At 44.8% G+C, this 19,696-nt stretch overlaps 1 protein-coding gene across 1 annotated transcript in view; it reads right to left on the bottom strand.

The window, feature by feature from the left end:
* The window catches only part of ITIH5 (inter-alpha-trypsin inhibitor heavy chain 5), an 84,250-nt gene extending 64,946 nt beyond the window's left edge, over positions 1–19,304 (bottom strand). The window contains 2 exon segments of the mRNA XM_070380907.1: positions 7,694–7,738; positions 19,133–19,304. Of these exon segments, the coding sequence (XP_070237008.1) occupies positions 7,694–7,738; positions 19,133–19,222 (135 nt within the window). The 5' untranslated portion in view covers positions 19,223–19,304.
* Between the last annotated feature and the right edge of the window lie 392 nt (positions 19,305–19,696).

Below are 19,696 nucleotides of genomic sequence, written 5' to 3'. Positions count from 1 at the left end.
GTACATAAAATTGTGAAGGGGTGAACCACCCCAAAGACAAGCACAGAACCTGGAATGGCAGAGGTTTACAAAAATGTGTCGTAGAAGAAAGGATATAAAACAGTGGCCTCAACCTCTGCCAAAGCACAGTGCTTAAAAATCCAACATGCTTTCCATATTTGTATTCGACTCAGTATTTTGTTTAGGGATGTGGGCAGAAACCAAGCCTTCCTGTGACATAATTATTTCTTCATTATTTTTTCCTACAAAAGCTAAACAGATGGAAAAGTGTTTTGAGGCAGGGAGGGTCTTAATTAGTCAGGGATCAGAGGTTTCCGTGTGACTCATGTGAGCCGTTTAAGATTAAGCCACACAGAAGACATCCCAAATCACCCACGATGCCATTGGAAAGGTGACCAGGGAGTGTCTGCCACGGGCAGTGCCAGAAGCCAGGCCGCTTCCCAAGAGGATAATCCTCCTGCTGTTTTATTCTGGGCTAACAATTCTTCCTCAACCACTAGAATAAATCATCTCAGAGGTGGAAAGAACCTCAGAAACCACCTCATCCGCTCCCCTCACTTGATGGAGCTTGGCAGTTGGCTGGTTCCAAGTCCAGAGAGGAAACTGAAGTTGCTCAGCCGTTTTTGACTCTTTTCGACCCTGTGGACTGTAGCCTGCCAGGCTCCTCTGTCCATGGAATTCTCCAGGCAAGAATACTGGAGTGGGTTGCCATTTCCTTCTCCAGGGGATCTTCCCAGCCCAGGGATTGAATCTGGGTCTCCCGCATTGCAGGCAGACTCTTTACCATCTGAGCCACCAGGGAATCCCCAAGTCCAGAGATCTTAACTATTAATAAACCTCAATGCTGCTGCTTCTTTTTTTTTAATGCTTCTTCTTATCTAGAAAAAGTTCATGCTGCTATTACATGAAGCAGAAGACCTCCAGACACGGCACCTCCCTGAGGACTGTATTTACCACCTTGGGGAAATAATTTCCCCTCTGTAGACAGAGGATGTCATCAGCTCTGAATTGCCTATTTGCAGTAATACATTCTATGGCGTGATATTTCATTTTATTTAGAGACGAAACACAACAGGCAATTATCACCTTTGTTCAGAAAAAAAAAAATTCTATAATCTCTTAAGATAAACCATGATGGAACTCCTTTGGCGGTCTGGTGGTTAAGACTCTGACCTTCTGGTGCAGGGGATGAGGTTTCAGTCCCTGATCGGGGACTAAGATTCTGCATGCCCACGTGAGTCGTTTAAAAACATAAATGACTCACTCATGTTTTTGTGGCCAAAAAATAAAAAAAAAAAATTTTAAAGATGAACCAAGATGGCCAGTGTTGGGAGTAGGGAGACAGATACATACATTACTAGCTCTCAGCGAAGTAAAAGTGCCAGAACCATGCTACCTGCTCAATTGACTGTATTTTCTTCTTTTCTATATCCCTTTTTTTTTAACACCAAGAAAAATAGTAATGTTTTAATACTTAGAAATACTACAGAAAAATTAAATTACTGAAAACTGGGATTGTAGTCAGCACACAAATATTAGTATATAGGTCACTTTTATAGATTATAAAGTGCTTGTTACTACATTTTATTAGCTGTGTATACTGACATAGTTGCTGTTGTTGTTTAGCCACTAAGTTGTGTCTGACTCTTTGCGACCCCGTGGACTATAGCCCACTAGGCTCCTCTGTCCATGGGATTCTCCAGGCAAGAATACTGGAGTGGGTTGCCATCTCCTTCTCCAAGGGAGCTTGTTGGCCCAGGGATCAAATCCACATCGCCTGCATTGCAGGCAGATTCTTACCACTTGGCCATCAGGGAAGCCCTATATTGACATTACCTTCTAAAGAAAAAAAGTGAATGTTTAGGCTGAGTGTAATTTTAAAGATTAATAAGACAAGGACTTCCCTGGTGGTCCAGTGGTTAAGAATTCGCCTTCCAACGCAGGGGATGTGGGTTCAATCCCTGGTCAGGGAACTAAGATCCCACATGCCTAGGGGCAACTGAGCCTGTGCACTGCAATGAAAAATCCCAGGTGCCAACACAGCCAAATAAATAAATATTTTTTTAAAAACTTAATACAATAGAAGAGGTAGGGGTTTCTGCTGAGTATGTTATGAGTTATGCTGGTGGCAGTAGGGGTGGGGGTGGGTCCGTTGTATGTCCTTTCCATTTGTCTTCTGGGGTAGCAGTAGGGATTGTGTGCCTGATTCACAGGACATCAATTTTACGTTGTTATAGTATTTTCTATATTCCTGATGCTCCGGCATTTGGGGATTTGATCTTGGAGAGGTTACTCCGCCCCTCCCAGGGTCAGCTGATTCCTGGAGATAGCAAACGTTGCCCTGTGAGCACAGCTTCAAGATACAACCAATCAGTAACAGCACGACCCCCATCCCAGCCACCTACTTTGCCAAGCCCTTGCACACCAGCTGATATTCCCCCTGCGCCAAATCACCCCATGGCCAGATGCTGTAGCCCAGAGATTGCCAAAATTATTTTAGCTACCCAGTCCTACAGTCCATGGGGTCACAAAGAGCTGGACACAATGAGTGACTAAACCAGCACCCAGTCCTACGGTTACTCAGCACCCCTAACCTGACTCATCAATTCCTTCCTGCAAAAACCCCAATAAAGGCTCCTGGCCATGCTCTCCCCTCTGACCCTGCTGCCCCGAGAGACCTGGTGCTTCTCCACGTGGCCCTGCATGCCACTCGTCCCTGGGGACCTGTGAATGTAAACCTCCTCCTTCCTGATGGTCATTTCTGTGTCTGCGTGTCTCACCACATCCGCTCAAAACAAATCTTTGCTGCAAATTTTAGAATCTCTGCTACAAAGGGGATGCCAAGACATGAATCTGCCATTGGGAGGTTAAAGTATGACAGCGAATTATTCTAGGAAAACCAGGCCAGTAGTTGCGAAGCACCAAGGAGACTCCAACAAAAAGATACTCCTGCTTTTCAAAAGGTAAACACTGTTGGTATCTGTGATAGCAGAGCGCTTCCTTAAAAGGGTATCTAATTAATTCAGAATAAAATCAAAGCATGTCCCAGGGCGGGGGGGGTGGGGGGGGGTCCATGAGCTGGCAGTGATAGGACATTCCCAGCTGTTGCCACCACATCCTCTTCATTAATCAGAGTAGAGAACGTTCAGATTAGTGTGGCACAGCTAGAACATGAAATACAAGGAAACTTTGGGTAAACTAAGGCTACAGAGCCAGGCAGGAGCCAGATCACGGAGCGGGGGTTGGGTGGGGGGTGGGCTTAGACGTCTTTATAGTTAATCCTACACATGATACAAAGTCACTGATTTTTTTGCTTTCATTTTAGTCACTAAGTCATGTCCAACTGTTTTGCGACCCTATGGCCTGTAGCCTGCCAGGTTCCTCTGTCCGTGGAATTTTCCAGGCAGGAATACTGGAGTGGGTTGCCATTTCCTCTTCCAGGGGATGTTCCTGACCCAGGGGATCAAACCCAAGTTCCCTGCATTGGCAGGCGGCTTCTTTACCCCTGAGCCGCCAGGGAAGCCACAAAGCCACTGAAGACGTTTGTAAAAGAGAGTGATGCACCAGACCCATGCTGGAAAGATCATTCTGGTACTGTCTGGATGGGTAAATGAAGTCAACATTAACAAACTTATATGATACTTGTTAAAGAGAGGCTTTCAACATTCCTAGATTTCTAGAGAAAAATCTGAGAGATTATATGAAAGTCAAAGGGTCAAGAAAATCTTTGTAACTACGAATGAAAATAAGAAAAGATAAACTTATTTATTACTCAGGAACTTAAAGCCTTTATAACGACAAATATTTCATAAACAAAGTTAATAGACGAATGACAGATTTAGGGAAGAACTCTTCCAATTCAGAATACAGAGTATCCAAACACACAGAGATCGCCCACATACTGACAAGTGCGTGCGTGCGTGCCAAGTCATTTCAGTCATGTCCGACTCTGCGACTCTATAGACTGTAGCCTGCTAGGCTCCTTCCTCTGTCCACAGGATTTCTCAGGCAAGAATATTGGAATGGGTTGCCATGCCCTCCTCCAGGGAATCTTCCCGACCCGGGATCAAACCTATTTCTCTTTGTCTCCTGCCTTGGCAGATGGGTTCTTTACCACTAACGCCACTTGGGAAGCCCATACTGACAATCAGGACATAAAAATCACAAAAGAGGGCTTCTCTGGTGGGTTAGCCATAAAGAATCCGCCTACCAATGCAGGATACACGGGTTCTACTCCTGGGCATGAAGATCCCTTGGAGAAGGAAATGGCAACCCATTCCAGTATTCTTACCTAGGAAATCCCATGGACAGAGGAGCCTGGTGGGCTACAGTGCAGGCAGTTGCAAAGAATCGGATGTGACTTAGGGACTAAGCAATAAGAAAAATTTGAAAAGAAATCACAGTAGAAAAATGGCTGCAGGACCTGAAAAACAATTCATGGAAGAACGACTCTGTATGGAGAAAAATCCAAACTCATACGTCAGGGGAGTACACGCTGAAGGACTGATATCACTTTGTATTTCAGAGACTGACAAATCAAAGAGAGTAATTCTATTGTTGCTGGCGGAAATGTGCATGTTCGTCATTGCTGATAGAAATGGAATTAAGACAGAAAGTACTAGGAGTATTCAAAAACTAGTCTGACTACATCTACCAAATTTTTAAAAATGTATGTACATTTTGATCCAGCAACCCTCCTATTGAAAATCTTGGCCACAGAATTAAAAGCATCTACTTACGACAAAAAGCAAAAAGGTTCTTGCAGCAGCATTTACAGAGGCCAAAAAAATTGAAACCATACTGAAAGCTCGAGAGTAGAATGCTTGATAAGCTATGGTGTGCCAACGATATGGTATATTTTTCATCATTAGAAGAAGGGACAGATCTAGGCCAGCTGAGGCAGTGCTGAGTGAGAATAAGAAGAAACAAATGCATTCAGGTGAGAAGGCAGTTGGGTGTATTAGTGATGAGCACAAACTCAGAAGCCAGGCTGTTGGGACTCAAAACTCATGTTCGATCACCTCTTATGGAAAGTGTAATCCTGGATAAGTGACTCTGTTTTCTTGTCTGTAAAATGTGTCTGTATTTGGCTGAGCTAGGACATAAGAGATACTCAGGACAACACCTGGCCTGTGGTCAGCATGCAGGGAACAGCAGCTGTATTTACACGGTCTGATAGCAAATATGAAAAATCTCAAAATATATACAAGGGTCCCCATCTTCCTCTGCTGTTTTTTTTTTCTCAGTGGTACTTATCCTCTCCATTCCTAACACATTTAACCATTTATTTATAGACTTTGCCTATCTCTGCCCTCTTTAGAATTCAAGCTCTATGAAAGATAGTGTCTTTTGCCTGTTTGTCCATTGCTGGATTCCCAATGCCTTGAACAGTGCTGGGCAGACAGTGAGGACTCAACAAAATCCTTGAATGAATGAATATGTGCATCTATGTCTTTCTTGGAGCAAGGGCTCCTCCCTGTTTTATGAATTTTTACTGAAGAATTGATGCTTTTGAACTGTGGTGTTGGAGAAGACTCTTGAGACTCCCTTGGACTGCAAGGAGATCTGACCAGTCAATCCTAAAGGAAATCAGTCCTGAATATTCATTGGAAGAACTGATGCTGAAGCTCTAATACTTTGGCCACCTGATGTAAAGACCTGACTCATTTGAAAAGATCCTGATGCTAGAAAAGATTGAAGGCAGGAGGAGAAGGGGACGACAGAGAATGAGATGGTTGGATGGCATCACCAACTTGATGGACATGAGTTTGAGCAAGTTCCGGGAGTTGGTGATGGACAGGGAAGCCTGGCATGCTGTAGTCCATGGGGTTGCAGAGTCAGACGTGACTGAGCGACTGAGCTGAATGGAAGTATGGTTGATTCACAATGATGTGCTAGTTTCTGCTGTTATATACATACATATATCCACTCTTTTTTAGATGCTATTCCCATATAGGTCATTATAGAGTATTGAGTTCCCTGTGCTCAAAAAGGCAGCAGTCTCCAACCTTTTTGGCACCAGGAACCCATTTCATGGTAGACAATTCTTCCATGGACCAGGAGGCTGAGGGATGGTTTCAGGATGATTCAAGTGCATTATATTTATTGTGCACTTTATTTCTATTATTATTGTATCGGCTCCACCTCAGATCATCAGACATTAGATCCTAGAGGTTGGCGACCCCCTCAGTATTCAGCACCCCTCTTGTGGTCAAACCAACCAGGTACCAGGTGTGTAGGTGTCGCCTGGCCCCCCATTTATGTTCACATATTGAAGGAGTCTTTGGGCCTAGAAAAGAAAACAACAGTCTCAAAGGCCCTTGCTGAATCATCTAACTTTGGAGAAAACAAAACCGAACTTTAGGTTCCGCCCTGAGGCTCCAAGCCAGTTGTATCTATCAGGGACTTATCACCCTCTGTCCAGAAACCTTCCACCTCCTACACCTGCCCAGAAGACTTATCACCCCTGCCCAACTACAAATGCCATCTCAACTAAAGAATACCCAAAACATCCCGCCTGACTAATGTTTTCCTTATTGCTTCCCCAAACCTCCCTATAAATATGGAGCCTCCCTGATCTCTCTGGGCGCTCAGCCTGGTTGTTAGGCTGACTGTCGCCCCTCCTTGCCTAAATAAAGGTAACCTACTTGCGTTGAGGTTGTCTCTCCTTCTTTTCTGCCTCAGCCCGAACTATACCTTACACATATGTCTGCCTATGATTATGTGAACATGCAGAGAAACAGAAAAAGACCGAGGGTAATAAATTTGGGGAGGCAGGATTGGGAGGATGGGGGTGGGCAGGGAAAAGGAAGCCATGCAGAAAATGATGAGAATACAAAGTCCCAGTCCAAATAAAGGTGGGAATGATTTTGACATTGATCATGAGCAATTCAGCAGGAATTCAGACACCAGCCAGGAGCAGGGAGTAAACAGCTTGGGCTTATGGCTTATCCCTGAGGGTGTGCAGAGGATTCCGTATCCTCAGAGCCTGAAGACGTGTCCCCACACTTGGATACATCACTGTACACACCGTGGGAAGGAAGGACTGAGGTCATTTCAAATAAACACTTAGAATCCTGAACGTCTTCCCAAGTTCCATCTGGGAGCCTGCATCATACACTGAGAGCCTGGCCCAACCTCCATCACACAAAGCTTCAGTCTACAAATGGGAATACTCTGCTTTCACTGTTTATTTCCTAACACCATCTTTATTTCTTGTGTAAGAACATTATTAAAAAAAAGGAAAGGTTCACTTAGCTGTTAGCTTTTTTCTAAGAAGGTCTTTGAAAATTTCATGCTTTGTCCTTATACTTTTACTGGAATAATCAGGTCTCTTTTCAGAAAAACATCCACTTAAAGAAAAAGTTTATCAAAGAAAGGTTTATAAAAGCTACACTGGGGACTTCGTGGTGGTCAACGGGATAAGACTCCATGCTTCCAATGCAAGGGGTGAGGGTTCAATCCCTGGTCAGAGAACTAGGATCCCCCATGTTATGAAGCCAAAAAAAAAAAAGAACATGACAATATCATCATAATAAAGATTTTTTAAAAAGCTATGCTGTTTCACTCTCAATTTCTTCTACATGCAACTGTAAGGTTTGGAGTAGCTGCGAGCATAGCTGTTACCTGGTTCCAAATCCACAGACTCGTGAGGGGTACAGACTTTTAAGAGAATTTATGTGAATATACATACCAGCCTTTGCAACAGCCTGACTTGTCTTGGGATCCTGAGTCCAACCTAGAAGGAAGAAAGAGACGTGAAATACGATTGTGAGATCATTCTCATGTGAGTTAGTTAAACGAAGAGGGTTAAGGCCCATGAAGGCACACGAAGGATTATCCACCACCTGAGAAGCAGTTTTGACTTTGAACCAGGAAGCACCCAGAACAAGATTAGAACTCATGCTTCTCAGACCTGGCTGGCTGCTTAACCCACAGTATCACACCACCTTCTCATCTGAGGGTTCTTATATCTGTTAGGGGAGCAGATGAAATGATCAGAACAGAGTTCACTAGAATATCTGTATTCAGGGACTTCCCTGGCCATCCAGTGGGCAAGACTTCACCTTCCAATGCAGGGAGCTGGGGTTCAATCCCGGGTGGGGGAGCTGGGTTCCATATGCCTTGCAGCCAAAAAAGCAAAACATAAATCAGAAACAATACTGTAACAAATTCAACAAAGGCCTGAAAAACGGTCCACATCAAAAGAAAAATCTTTAAAAAAAAAAGAGTATTTGTATTTGGTTTTCATTTATTTTTGGCTTGAAAATCAACTCTTTGCTGTTGTGTCTGTTACAATGAGTAAACATGTCCGCTTGCCTCTGATGGGTTCATTCATTCCGCTCAAAACCCCAGGAAGTTCTGCAGGCAAAACTGAACTTGCCTTGAACTTTCTTACTGTGTTTTTTCTGGATGATTTGCTATACTTTCCCACAGGCACAGGAGGGGCATGGGGAGGTGATAGCATCCTTAGTTTTAAAATTCATCTAATAATTAACCAGCCCCTCCGGACTCATGTAGAAGTCCTAGCTGGTTGCCAACCATTTCTCAAGATAAATCACTGTTTAAAGAACAGAAGTGTGGACTCCACTGCTGTGAGTAATAAGTTGGCGTTCCTGGAGGGCAGTATGACAATGTCGATCCAAACCTTGGAAAATATGCTTAGACTTTACACAAACCTTTTTAAACAGCTTCGTAAGGTATAACTTACAAACAATAAAAGTCGCTCTTTTAACGTGCACAATTCAATTTTTTAAAATATATTCACAGAGCTGGGCAAACCATTACCACAATCAATTTAGAACATTTTTATCCCCAAAGAAACCCTGTTTTACCTGTCATTTCCCAACCCCAGCCTTTCCCTGGTCCTAGGTACCAGTTAATCTACTTTGTCTCTATGTATTTAGTCATCCTGGGCATTTCGTATAAATGGAATCATACAATATGTGGTCATTTTTAATTGGCCCTTTCCACTTAGCATAATCTTGTAGATTTATTAGCACTTCATTCTTTTTTACGTCTGAATAATAGTCTATTGTGTGCATACATCACATTGTGTTTATCCACTTCCCAGTTGTCCGACTCTATGGTTATTTCCACCTTTTGGCTATTATTTATACTGTGGAACTTGCGTGGATATTCACATAGATGTCTGTGTTTTTATTTCCTTTATAAGTGGAATTCCTGGGTCATATCGTAAATTTAACTTTTGGGAAATAGATACACCAGTTTGCAAAGTAGCTAGCTGTAATATTTTATATTCCCACCAGTATGCAGGTCTTTTAATTTAGAAATCCTACTTTCAGAAAAGTTATCAATTGGGAGGGAGGGGAATATCAATACCAAAAAAAATGAAAGCATGAAAAGACTTCTTTGCAACTTTTAAAACAATTGTTGATCCTTGGAAAGAGCCTAACATATCCTTTAAAAGTGGTTTGGTTAAATGTATTATGATATAGTGATTAATCAGAATACAGCTATTACAAATAATGGTATGAACCTATATTTATTGACATCAAATGTTAGTTTTACCTGACTTCTGAGCTGTTCACTAAATATTTCTCTAGCTATCTGCTGGAAGGATTGCACTTCCTGGCCCTTGGTGGGAAGACAGAGCCACATGACTGGTTCTGGCCAATAACTTATGAATGTAAGTGGCCTCTGTCACTTCTCCACCAAGGACTCGATGGAAGGTATGAGATTCTCCAGAACTGCCTTTTCTCACCTGCACAGTAAGTAGTAACATTTGAGAGGTTGCTGCTCCATCAAGCCTAAGGTCACACTTGCTCCACTGACACCCCAAGATGGACGTCATACAAGCAAGAAACAAACGTTCGTCTAATTTATGGTTGCCAGGGAGAAGGATGGAGAGAAGGGATGGTTAGAGCCTTTGGGGTAGATATGTACACACTGCTGTATTTAAAATGGAGAACCAACAAGGACCTACTGTATAGCACAGGGGACTCTGCTCAATGTCATGTGGCAGCCTGGATGGGAGGGGGGTCTTGGGGAGGATGGATACCTGTATATGCATGGCTGTGTCCCTTTGCTGTCCACCTGAAACTACTACAACATTGTTCATCGGCCATGCTGCTGCTGCTAAGTCGCTTCAGTCGTGTCTGACTCTGTGCAACCCCAGAGACGGCAGCCCACCAGGCTCCCCCGTCCCTGGGATTCTCCAGGCAAGAACACTGGAGTGGGTTGCCATTTCCTTCTCCAATGCATGAAAGTGAAAAGTCAAAGTGAAGTCACTCAGTCATGTCTGACTCTTCAAGATCCCATGGACTGCAGCCTACCAGGCTCCTCCGTCCATGGGATTTTCCAAGCAAGAGTACTGGAGTGGGGTGCCATTGCCTTCTCCGTAATCGGCTATACTCCAATACAAAACAAAAAGTTTTTTAAAAAAGAAATAAATGTTTGTCATTTAAATCATTGCAGTTTGGGGGTTCTTACCCCAGTTCAGCCTGGCCTGGCCTCACTGATACAGTCAGACACACTTTGAATGATTAAATCAGGTAACAAAATGCTGTCATTAACGATCTCATTTTTTAAGTATAAGTGTCTGTATGTGTAGAATGCATCCAAATTTTAATGGCAATTACCTCTGGATGTCTGAATTTTTTTTCTTTAAACCCTTCTGTAGTACCTTAGTTTTGTATCACTTGCAAATAGAAAAAACAATAAAGCTATTTCCATTCTGTAAACTAAAAAACTGGTTTAATCATGATCCTCTTCTGATCCCTTCTGAAAATAGATATGTGCTACTGTAAATTACAATTGTAAGCCATCGTAGAGTCTCCTATGCTACAGAACGTGGAATAGGAAGAATTAGTAAAGGATTTCAGTTGACATATGCTCTGACGCCAAATGAGAACCAGTCACTAGGAGGCCGCTGGCTTCTATTTCTAAAATGAGGTGGAATGATATGAATGGTCCAAAGGAAACCAGAATCAGTGTCCTGGGCAAGGTCTCCACCAGTTCTGCAGGTTCGTCTCAGGCCTCTCCCTTCCAAAAATTGTGGAATCGGCTGGGGACCACTTAAAATAACTAACCATGGTCAGAAGGGAAGCCTGGCCCTGCTCAGGTATTATGTTCTCTGGTTGATCTAAAGTATTCTCTTTGAAGTCTCCTCCTTTGAAGAATAGGTTTTCCAAGAAAATAAACAAGTATTCAGGAGAACAAGAGAAGTTGGTTTTTCATTTTTGAGGTGGCTATCTGATAGCTCAGGGGATCACCATGGCAACACTTGAGTCCAGATTTAGACACGGACCAAACCAGAATCAAAACTTCCTGGTACACAGAGACTCCTGGTGCCAGCTAGGATTAGAAGTGGAAATGACACTCATGTCATCTTCATTGTTTTTAGTTAGGAATTCCTGACCCCTTTTATTGTTTGAGAGCTTTCCTGTTCCCCTATAAGAACCTGGAAGTGGGGTTTAAGGACAGGTAACCGAATCCAGCTTAAAGTCAAGGAGTGTTCTGAATAATAAATAACCTCAGAGCATGGGCCCCAAATCACAGACTTATGAGATGGCTCAGATAAGACTTTCTACTTCTTCCAGGCTGAGCTTACTTCTCCAGCACCAGAACAGATGTCCAGACCACAGTATTTAATAACAAGTATCAGCCACAATCTTTGCCATGAAGGACCGACCATACTACCTAACTTCAAAGAAAATACACTCAGGGAAACTTACCAGATAAGGTAATTTTTATAAGTTACAAAGAAAATGGGGAAAAAAAGAAGAGTTCACTACACTCTCAAGTGACCACAAGAGGCTCTATGATGGAGGGATGGCTTGAAGTTGGTGTGTAGGATGTTGGTTGGAGTGGAATAAAGGGGGAAGACAAATTTAAAGAGAATCAGGTTCAACATGAGAACCATGCTGAGAAATCATTCATTATCTGCCTCTTCAACTCACATGGACCAAGCAGCATTTACTACCAGAACGTGCATGGGTGGCTGAAGACTGCCTTTGCACCAAGAATGTAGCAATAACCCCATCAGAGCTGGGGGGCTGGAATCCCCATCTATCCCACCATCAGACTGTCCAACCACAGGTGAAAAACAACTTAATGTTCATCATCTGGATAAAAGAGATGGTATTTTCCCCCCAGGATCAATCACAGGGTTGGATCAGGATCAGGAAGGAAGAGAAAGCATTCCAGAAAGTCCACAGATGGGGAAGAGCGTGGGAAGGGAGGAGAGGAGTGAGGGGTATTTGAAATACGAACAATACACACATTCCCTTTAGGGATGGGTGCTTTCATGACCTGGGTCCACTGAACAAGAGACAGAAAGGCCAGATTCAAGCCCTCATTCCTTCCGAGCTCTGCCACCAGCTCTGTCGCTCTAGGTTCCATCACAGAGCCAGGAGTGGCTGCATTGAGGCCAGTCTCAGCCACGCACCATCAAATGGCTGAAGACATGAGCTCCTAGCGGGCTGTGTGCCAGGAATTTATCTACCATTGGCCTGCATCTCCCGAGGACATTCTGAAGCCAAGACCAGGAACCTCAGCTGCCTCAGAGACCTGGCCAGGACCTGACACTGATCCCAGGGTAACAGGCTGGACAGCACGGGAGACACTACCCATCACCTGGGCTCAGGACAGATAGTCTTCGAAGAGCCCCATTCCGGGAATTCTCTATCACCGGCACAAAAGTTTTCTTTGGGAGAAATGGGGCTGCATGTTGTTCAGCTACGTGCCACGCGCCATGTGCGCTGCCCATAACCTCAGCAATGGAAGAAGAAACTTCATCTGGGGTTGGGTGGGCTGAAATTTCAAACAATTTCCAGGCATCCGGGATAACAATAACAAAACCCAAACCAACCAGCCTTAGGTGAATCACCCTGTTGCTTTCAATCTGTGAGAAACAAGGGACGTGGACCTGGCTTGTGGGAAGATAATGAAGAGGTCGGGGACCCTCCCAGCAGGAAAAAAAAAAAAAGCTCAGGTCTCCATCCAATGGCTCCATCTTCCTAAACCGATCATCTGTTCCTTAGATACTGAAAGCTTCCAGGGGACTTCCCCGGTGGTCCAGGGGTTAAGACCTCCAATGCAGGAGGTGTGGGTTCAATTCCTGGTTGGGGAGCTGAGATCCCACGTGCCTCATTGCCAAAAAACCAAAACATAAAACAGAAGCAATATGGTAATAAAGTCAATAAAAACTTAAAAAGAGAAAGCTTGCAGGACTTCCAGCTGGACCTCTGACAGCATGTGGGCAGGGCTCCTTTACATTAGAGCATCCAGGACTTTGGGAGAGTGTGTGTTAGGAACACAAGGTCACACAGGACTCATTGCTCAGCTTTTAGGACTCCCCCCTCTTCTCCCCAGTCCCACCCCCAGAGAAACCAGACACGGCTAGTTCAAAAGTGAGCCAATCTCTGGAATCTCTCCCACAATATCCTTCTTTCCCATCCAGCCTTACAACTCCACTGAAACAATCACAGCCATGCACATAAAGGAGATATGATTGAGTGGACTGGGGCTCACAAGATCTTACCTTGACTTTATTTTTCAAAGAATTAAAAAAAAATTGTCTTGATTTTCTGTGTTTTTCCAAATGCAAAGTGGTAGATTACAAAAGTTAAAAGTGCAGAAATGCTCAGTTCAGGGACTTACAAACAGATCACCACAATGAATGTGTTACAGGAAGCAGAGGCTCAACACTATCTGTGTGCCAGGAGATAAAAGTTAAAGTCGTTCTTAAACAGACCACATCGAGTTGTAAATATGAAAGTGCTGCAGTCTTTGGAGGAGTCACTGAGAGCCGAGCTTGGCATTCAGGGCACTTGGGTTCTAATTCAGGCTCTGAAATATCCCCTTGGGCGCATCACTCCCCCTGGGGGGATTTCCAAGGTTCTCCTGGAGAGGAAGCTTGCTGAGGCTTTCCTTGCAGTGGTAAAGATTCAACCAGGCTGTTCATAAATAATAAAAATGGCTCATGAGACCTGAGTGTTACTATATATATAAGTGCTTTACCTGACAGAGTGGGTTGATTATTTTTTATTTAGTAGTTTATTATTACTTAGAAGCTGATGAAAGGTAAGCGTCAGGATCCCTCACTTGCACAGTCCCTTAACAATGATGATACTGGGCTTCCTTAGTGGCTCAGTGGAGAAGGCAATGGCACCCCACTCCAGTACTCTTGCCTGGAAAATCCCATGGATAGAGGAGCCTGGTAGGTTGCAGTCCATGGGGTCGTGAAGAGTCAGACACAACTGAGCGACTTCACTTTGACTTCTCACTTTCATGCATTGGAGAAGGCAATGGCAACCCACTCCAGTGTTCTTGCCTGGAGAATCCCAGGGACGGGGGAGCCTGGTGGCCTGCCGTCTATGGAGTCACACAGAGTTGGACACGACTGATGCGACTTAGCAGCAGCAGCAGCAGTGGCTCATTAGCAAAGAATCTGCCTGCCAGTGCAGGAGACACAGGTTCGATCCCTGGTCTAGGAAAATCCCACGTGCCCCCGCAACTAAGCCAGTTCGCTACCACTACTGAGCCTGTTCTCTGGAGCCCATGCTCTGCAGCAAGAGAAGCCACTGCAGTGAGAAGCCCTCACACCAAACTAGAGAAAAGCCTGAGCAGCAATGAAGACCCATAAATAAATAAATTACAAAAAAAAAAAGTCTGAGAAAAACAATTCTAAAATTATGTTGCTTGTCAGAATGTGTCATTTGTTGTGATTTATCATTCTAAACAACTGTTCAAGGTCACTCAAAGCCGGTACACTGGGACAATCCTGAGGGACGGGATGGGGAGGGAGGTGGGAGGGGCGTTAAGGATGGGGGACAGATGTACACCCATGGCTGCTTCATGTCAGTGGATGGCAAAACCACTACAATATTGTAAAGTAATTAGCCTCCAATTAAAATTAATTAATTAAAAAATAAATAACTGTTCATTTTAGCACAGAATTTTGTCGAGAAGGCTTTGCCAATTATGTAAACTTGATTCCCCTCTCAAAAATTTAGATCCACCCCTGCCTATGAGGTAGGAACCATTAACAATGCTATCCTGCAGATGATGAAACAGACCCAGAGATGTTAAGTTACTTGCCCAAGTACACACAGCCAGTAGGCAGTGGGATCCAGATTTGAACCCAAGCAGCCTGGTTCCACTTGGAATGTTGTTAACTATATACTTTATTACTTCTTATAATTTTTACATAGAGCTCCTAGAAAACTCTCCGTAACACTCAATACCTGGTAGCTACTATTACTCTGTAAATTAAAAACTGTTTTTGCAATAATGGGAATGCAGCCCCATCCTTATTTAAATAAAGCATATCAATTTGAAAGAAGATGGATTTTATACAAGACATTTGTTTTTTTAAAAAAATGTAGCTAATTTTATTTTAAAAAATTATTTATGGTTGCGCTGGGTCTTCATTGCCGCACAAGCTTTTTTCTCTAGTTTCAGCAAGCAGGGGCGACTCTAGTTGCGGTACGCAGGCTTCTCATTGTGTTGGCTTCTCTAGTGGTAGAGCATGGGCTCTAGGGAGTGTGGGCTTCACTAGTTCCAGAACATGGGCTCAGTGGTTGTAACTTTCAGGCTGTAGAGCACACGCTCAACAGTTGTGGCCCAAAGCATGTGGGATCTTCCCGGATCAGGGGTGGAACCCTCATCTCCTGCACTGGCAGGTGGATTCTTTACCACTGAGTCACCAGGGAAGACCAAGACTTGCTTTTTAATATTAATTTCCTGAAAGATGCTCTCAAAGCTGTATCAGTCTCAATGTGGTCCATGCATTGCCCGCATCAGGACCATCGGGGTCCCATCCAAACCTAGTGGATGGACACTGATGGGAGTAAGGCTCAGGAATCTGAATATTAAAGAGCCCCTGAGTGTCCTTCTGCAAGATAAAGTTTGAAAACCACTGCAGATAATGGGTTTATTACACTATGGGTAATACTGTTTATAGATGAGGCGTGGGGGAAGAAGCATCTTGAATCTAGCATACATTAGTAATATTTTCAGTTAAAGATAAGTAATAGGAATTACAATACAGGCTAACAGGCAAATTCAGGTACATTAAAATTCACAAGTTCACTGACATCTAAAAATTGTTTGTGCTCAGTTGCTCAGTCATGTCTGACTCTGCGATCCCATGGACTGTAGCTCAACAGGCTCCTCTGTCCATGGGACTCTTCAGGCAAGAATACTGGAGTGGGTTGCCATTCCTACCATTTCTTACTCCAAGGGATCTTCCCAATTCAGGGATCGAACCCGAGTCTCCTGCATCTCCTACTTTGGCAGGCAGATTCTTTACCATCGAGCCACCTGAAAAGCTCTGACAGCTGTTCACCAAATACCACATGTGTAATTAAAATATGACAAATGCACTTGTCTATATGAAACACCAACAGAGTCAGGGATATAGAGAATAGACTGATGGTTGCCAAGGAGGAGGGGGGTGGGAGAGGGTTGGATTGGGAGTTTGGGGTTAGCAGATGCGAACTATTAGCTATAGAATGTATACACAACGGGTCTTACTGCATAGCACAGGGATTGTATTCAATACCCCATAACAAACCATAATGGAAAAGAATATGGAAGAAGAATATGGGATTTCCTTGGCAGTCCAGAGGTTAAGACTGTGTTGCCAATGCAGGCGGTGTGGGTTCGATCCCCTGGTTGTGGAGCTAGGATCCTTGTGGTGTGGCCAAAAGATTAAAAAAAAAAAAAAAAGTAAAATACAAATAAGTCACAGTACAGTGACCCAATCAAATTAAAGAATGTACATATATATAACTGAATCACTTTGCTATACAGCAGAAACTAATACAACTACAACTGTATTGTAATTCAACTACAATTCAATAAAAACAAATTTTAAAAAATGGTTCACATATAATTTTGAAGGCCATAATGATTGAGACCACAGCATTAACTGCATTGCCAGGCACTGTTCAAAGCATATTAATTACTCTTCAAAATCCTTTAATTAAGTAATCGAGTCACCCCCATCCTCAAGATGGGTAAATAGAGGCTCGATGTGAATTAGGGCTTCCCAGGTGGCGTTAGTGATAAAGAAACTGCCTGACAATGCAGGAGACACAGGTTCGATCCCTGGTTTGGAGAGCATGGCAACTCACTCCACTATGCAAACCTGAAGAAGCCCATGGACTGAGAAGCCTGGTGGTTTACGAACCATAGGGTCGCAGAGTCAGACATGACCGAAGTGACTTAGCACTCACACAGATGTGAACTAACGCTCCAGTAAGCACAGAGACAGGGTTCGAACCCAGAAGTCTGGTTCTGGAGGCTGTGCTCTCAAGTCCTACATCTTATACACATAATTTTTTTTTTTTAAGAGGATAGGGATAAGAAGGTAAAATCACAAATTTTCACAAAAACTTTTATATTCAGAGTTTTCTCCTGATTTAGTCATTTTCCAGAAGAATAAACGGTGCCTTGGGCTGATGACAGCATGAAATCACTAACATGGGCCAAACCAATGTTCTTATAAGCAGGAAAGTTCAGTGTTAAGCCTACTTGGACTTGCAGATGTCAGAGCTTTAATCCCTCCTCTTAGCTCATAAACAGAATCTTTGTTTCAGTGCTTCCCACATCTTCTCCCTCTGCCCCGTAAAAAGTTTTCGGATCTTTACCCTAGATTCCTTCCCTCAGCACTTCAGCTGCCCAAGCCTAACAGCGGGCTCCAACATCAAGTGCTGACCATCCCCAGCACTTTTGATGTATTACCTACCCAACCCTCATAACTCTGTTCTTTCCCACTTTGTACAAAATTGGAGACTGAAGCACTCAGGACTATGCTCAGCATTACGGAGCTGAAAAGCGCCTGAATCAGGAATTGAGCCCCGGTAGCCGGCATCAAGTCCCTGTCCTTAACCAAAACATCTGCCATTTCATATACCACAGTACACGAGGTCCTTTACACAAACTAGCAGCTGGATCCTGTAGTATGCTCAGGAGGAGGTGTGTGCCCTGCTGTAAGGGACAGGAAAAGAAGGCATAGAGAGGCACAGAGGAGCTTGTCCAGGCCACACAGCTGTAAAGGGCAAAGGAGAGACCAGCCTTGCTCTCTGTATGCCAAGCTTGCACATTCCTCCTCCACCACACAGCCTCCTGGAATTTTTATGGGTTATTCCTCATGGCAGTCCTACAAGAGAAGAATCGTTCCATTTTGTAGATAAGCACATCCTTAAGGCAGAGTTGACGTGAAAGTAACCATGGGATGTTTAGGCAGATTCTGTTTTCCAGATCTGCCTTCAAACCAAGGCGCTGGGAAAGGGGTCTTATCTCTTCTTCTCATCCTGCAAAAGCATGCTTTCAGCTAAACAATTTAAATACATGTGTGCAAACAGCACCAGAAGATGCAGAAATACACCGTCTACGTTTACCAGGACAGAGCCCTTTCTCCCTATAAGGTCTATGCATTGATATTTGTGGGAACCTGTTCTATATTCTTTCAAGAGCCTTCCTATCCATCAGACATTGTATTGAGAGTTCATATTCGCAGGTTTCATTCACTTGTGAGGTTAAGCCATTTAAAAAATCCTGGCAGATACACAGAGTATTAACCAGGGGAACTGAGACCCTTTGGTTCTTCGTCCTCCGCCCATCATTTGGCCATCTTTAAGCTACTAAAGCAATAAGATATGAAAACTGTGTTCTCCCGGTTTTCAGATGAGAAAAGTGGAAGCTTCCACGAGTTTAGAACATTTCCTAGACGTGCTCTCTCTCTGGAACAACTGGAAACCAACAGCAACCTGCCAACACTCTACCCCACAGGCGCATCTGAAAGAACCTTGCAGTTAACTTAGGGTTCTGGTTCAGAAATGAACAAAACCAGCAGAAACCCGCGCAGGTAACAGGAGCCGAAGAGGTTTGGTTCCGCAGGACTTTAAAGTGCAGACACAATTCTGCAAGAAACTTCGTCATCCAGACTCTCTCCTCGAGGGAACAGTAGATGGGGAAGCTCCCAAGCAGAAGACCAGGGACGGAGAGAAGAAGAGGGGACGATGTGCCAGGACATGGGGGTGATCCCACCCTCCCTCGCGTCCAGTAGCCTGTCCCGCAGCCACGCGCCCGAAGGCGGCGGTGGGAAGACACTGAAGCCGGCGCCCGGGGCCCACCTGGGGCCCCCTAGAACTCCACTTACTTGATCCGATGTGTCCTCCCAGCTCCTCGCCTCTTCCAGCAACCCGGCGCAGAGCGGCAGCGCAAAGCACAGCCCGAGCAGCGGGAACATGGTGAGGCTGGGCGGCTGCACCAAGACGCTGCGGTACGCGCGGTTACAGCGCGGGACTCAGGGCTGCGCTCCGAACTGCAGACGCGCGCGGCCCCGCCTCGCGCCCCGCCCCGCCCCCTGAGCCCTCCGGCCACGCCCCTGAGCCCTCCGGCCACGCCCCTGAGCCCTCAGGCCACGCCCCCACGCCTATTCGGGTCCCGCCCCTGCTCCTTCCGGCCCCGCCCCCTGAACCCTCCGGCCGCCCCTTAGCCCCTTCTGCTCCGCCCCCACGACTATTCGGTCCCGCCCCTTCTGGCCCTGCCCCTTAGCCCCTCCGGCCCCTGCGCCCCTCCTGCCCTGCCCCTGGCGCCCTGTCGCGGCTCCTCACCCCTCGCGGGTTCAGACTCTTCACTCCCGCGAGGCCAGCGCTGGGTCCGCTGCATCCACGCCGGGTGCCCCCAGCCCAGAGTGCACGGTTCGCCCCCCATCGCTCTT

The sequence above is a fragment of the Bos mutus genome, chromosome 13 (genome assembly GCF_027580195.1).
Source record: "Bos mutus isolate GX-2022 chromosome 13, NWIPB_WYAK_1.1, whole genome shotgun sequence".
Lineage (NCBI taxonomy): Eukaryota > Metazoa > Chordata > Mammalia > Artiodactyla > Bovidae > Bos > Bos mutus.
The sequence above is the reverse complement of the archived record's forward strand: the minus strand, read 5'-3'. Positions and strand labels throughout refer to the sequence as shown.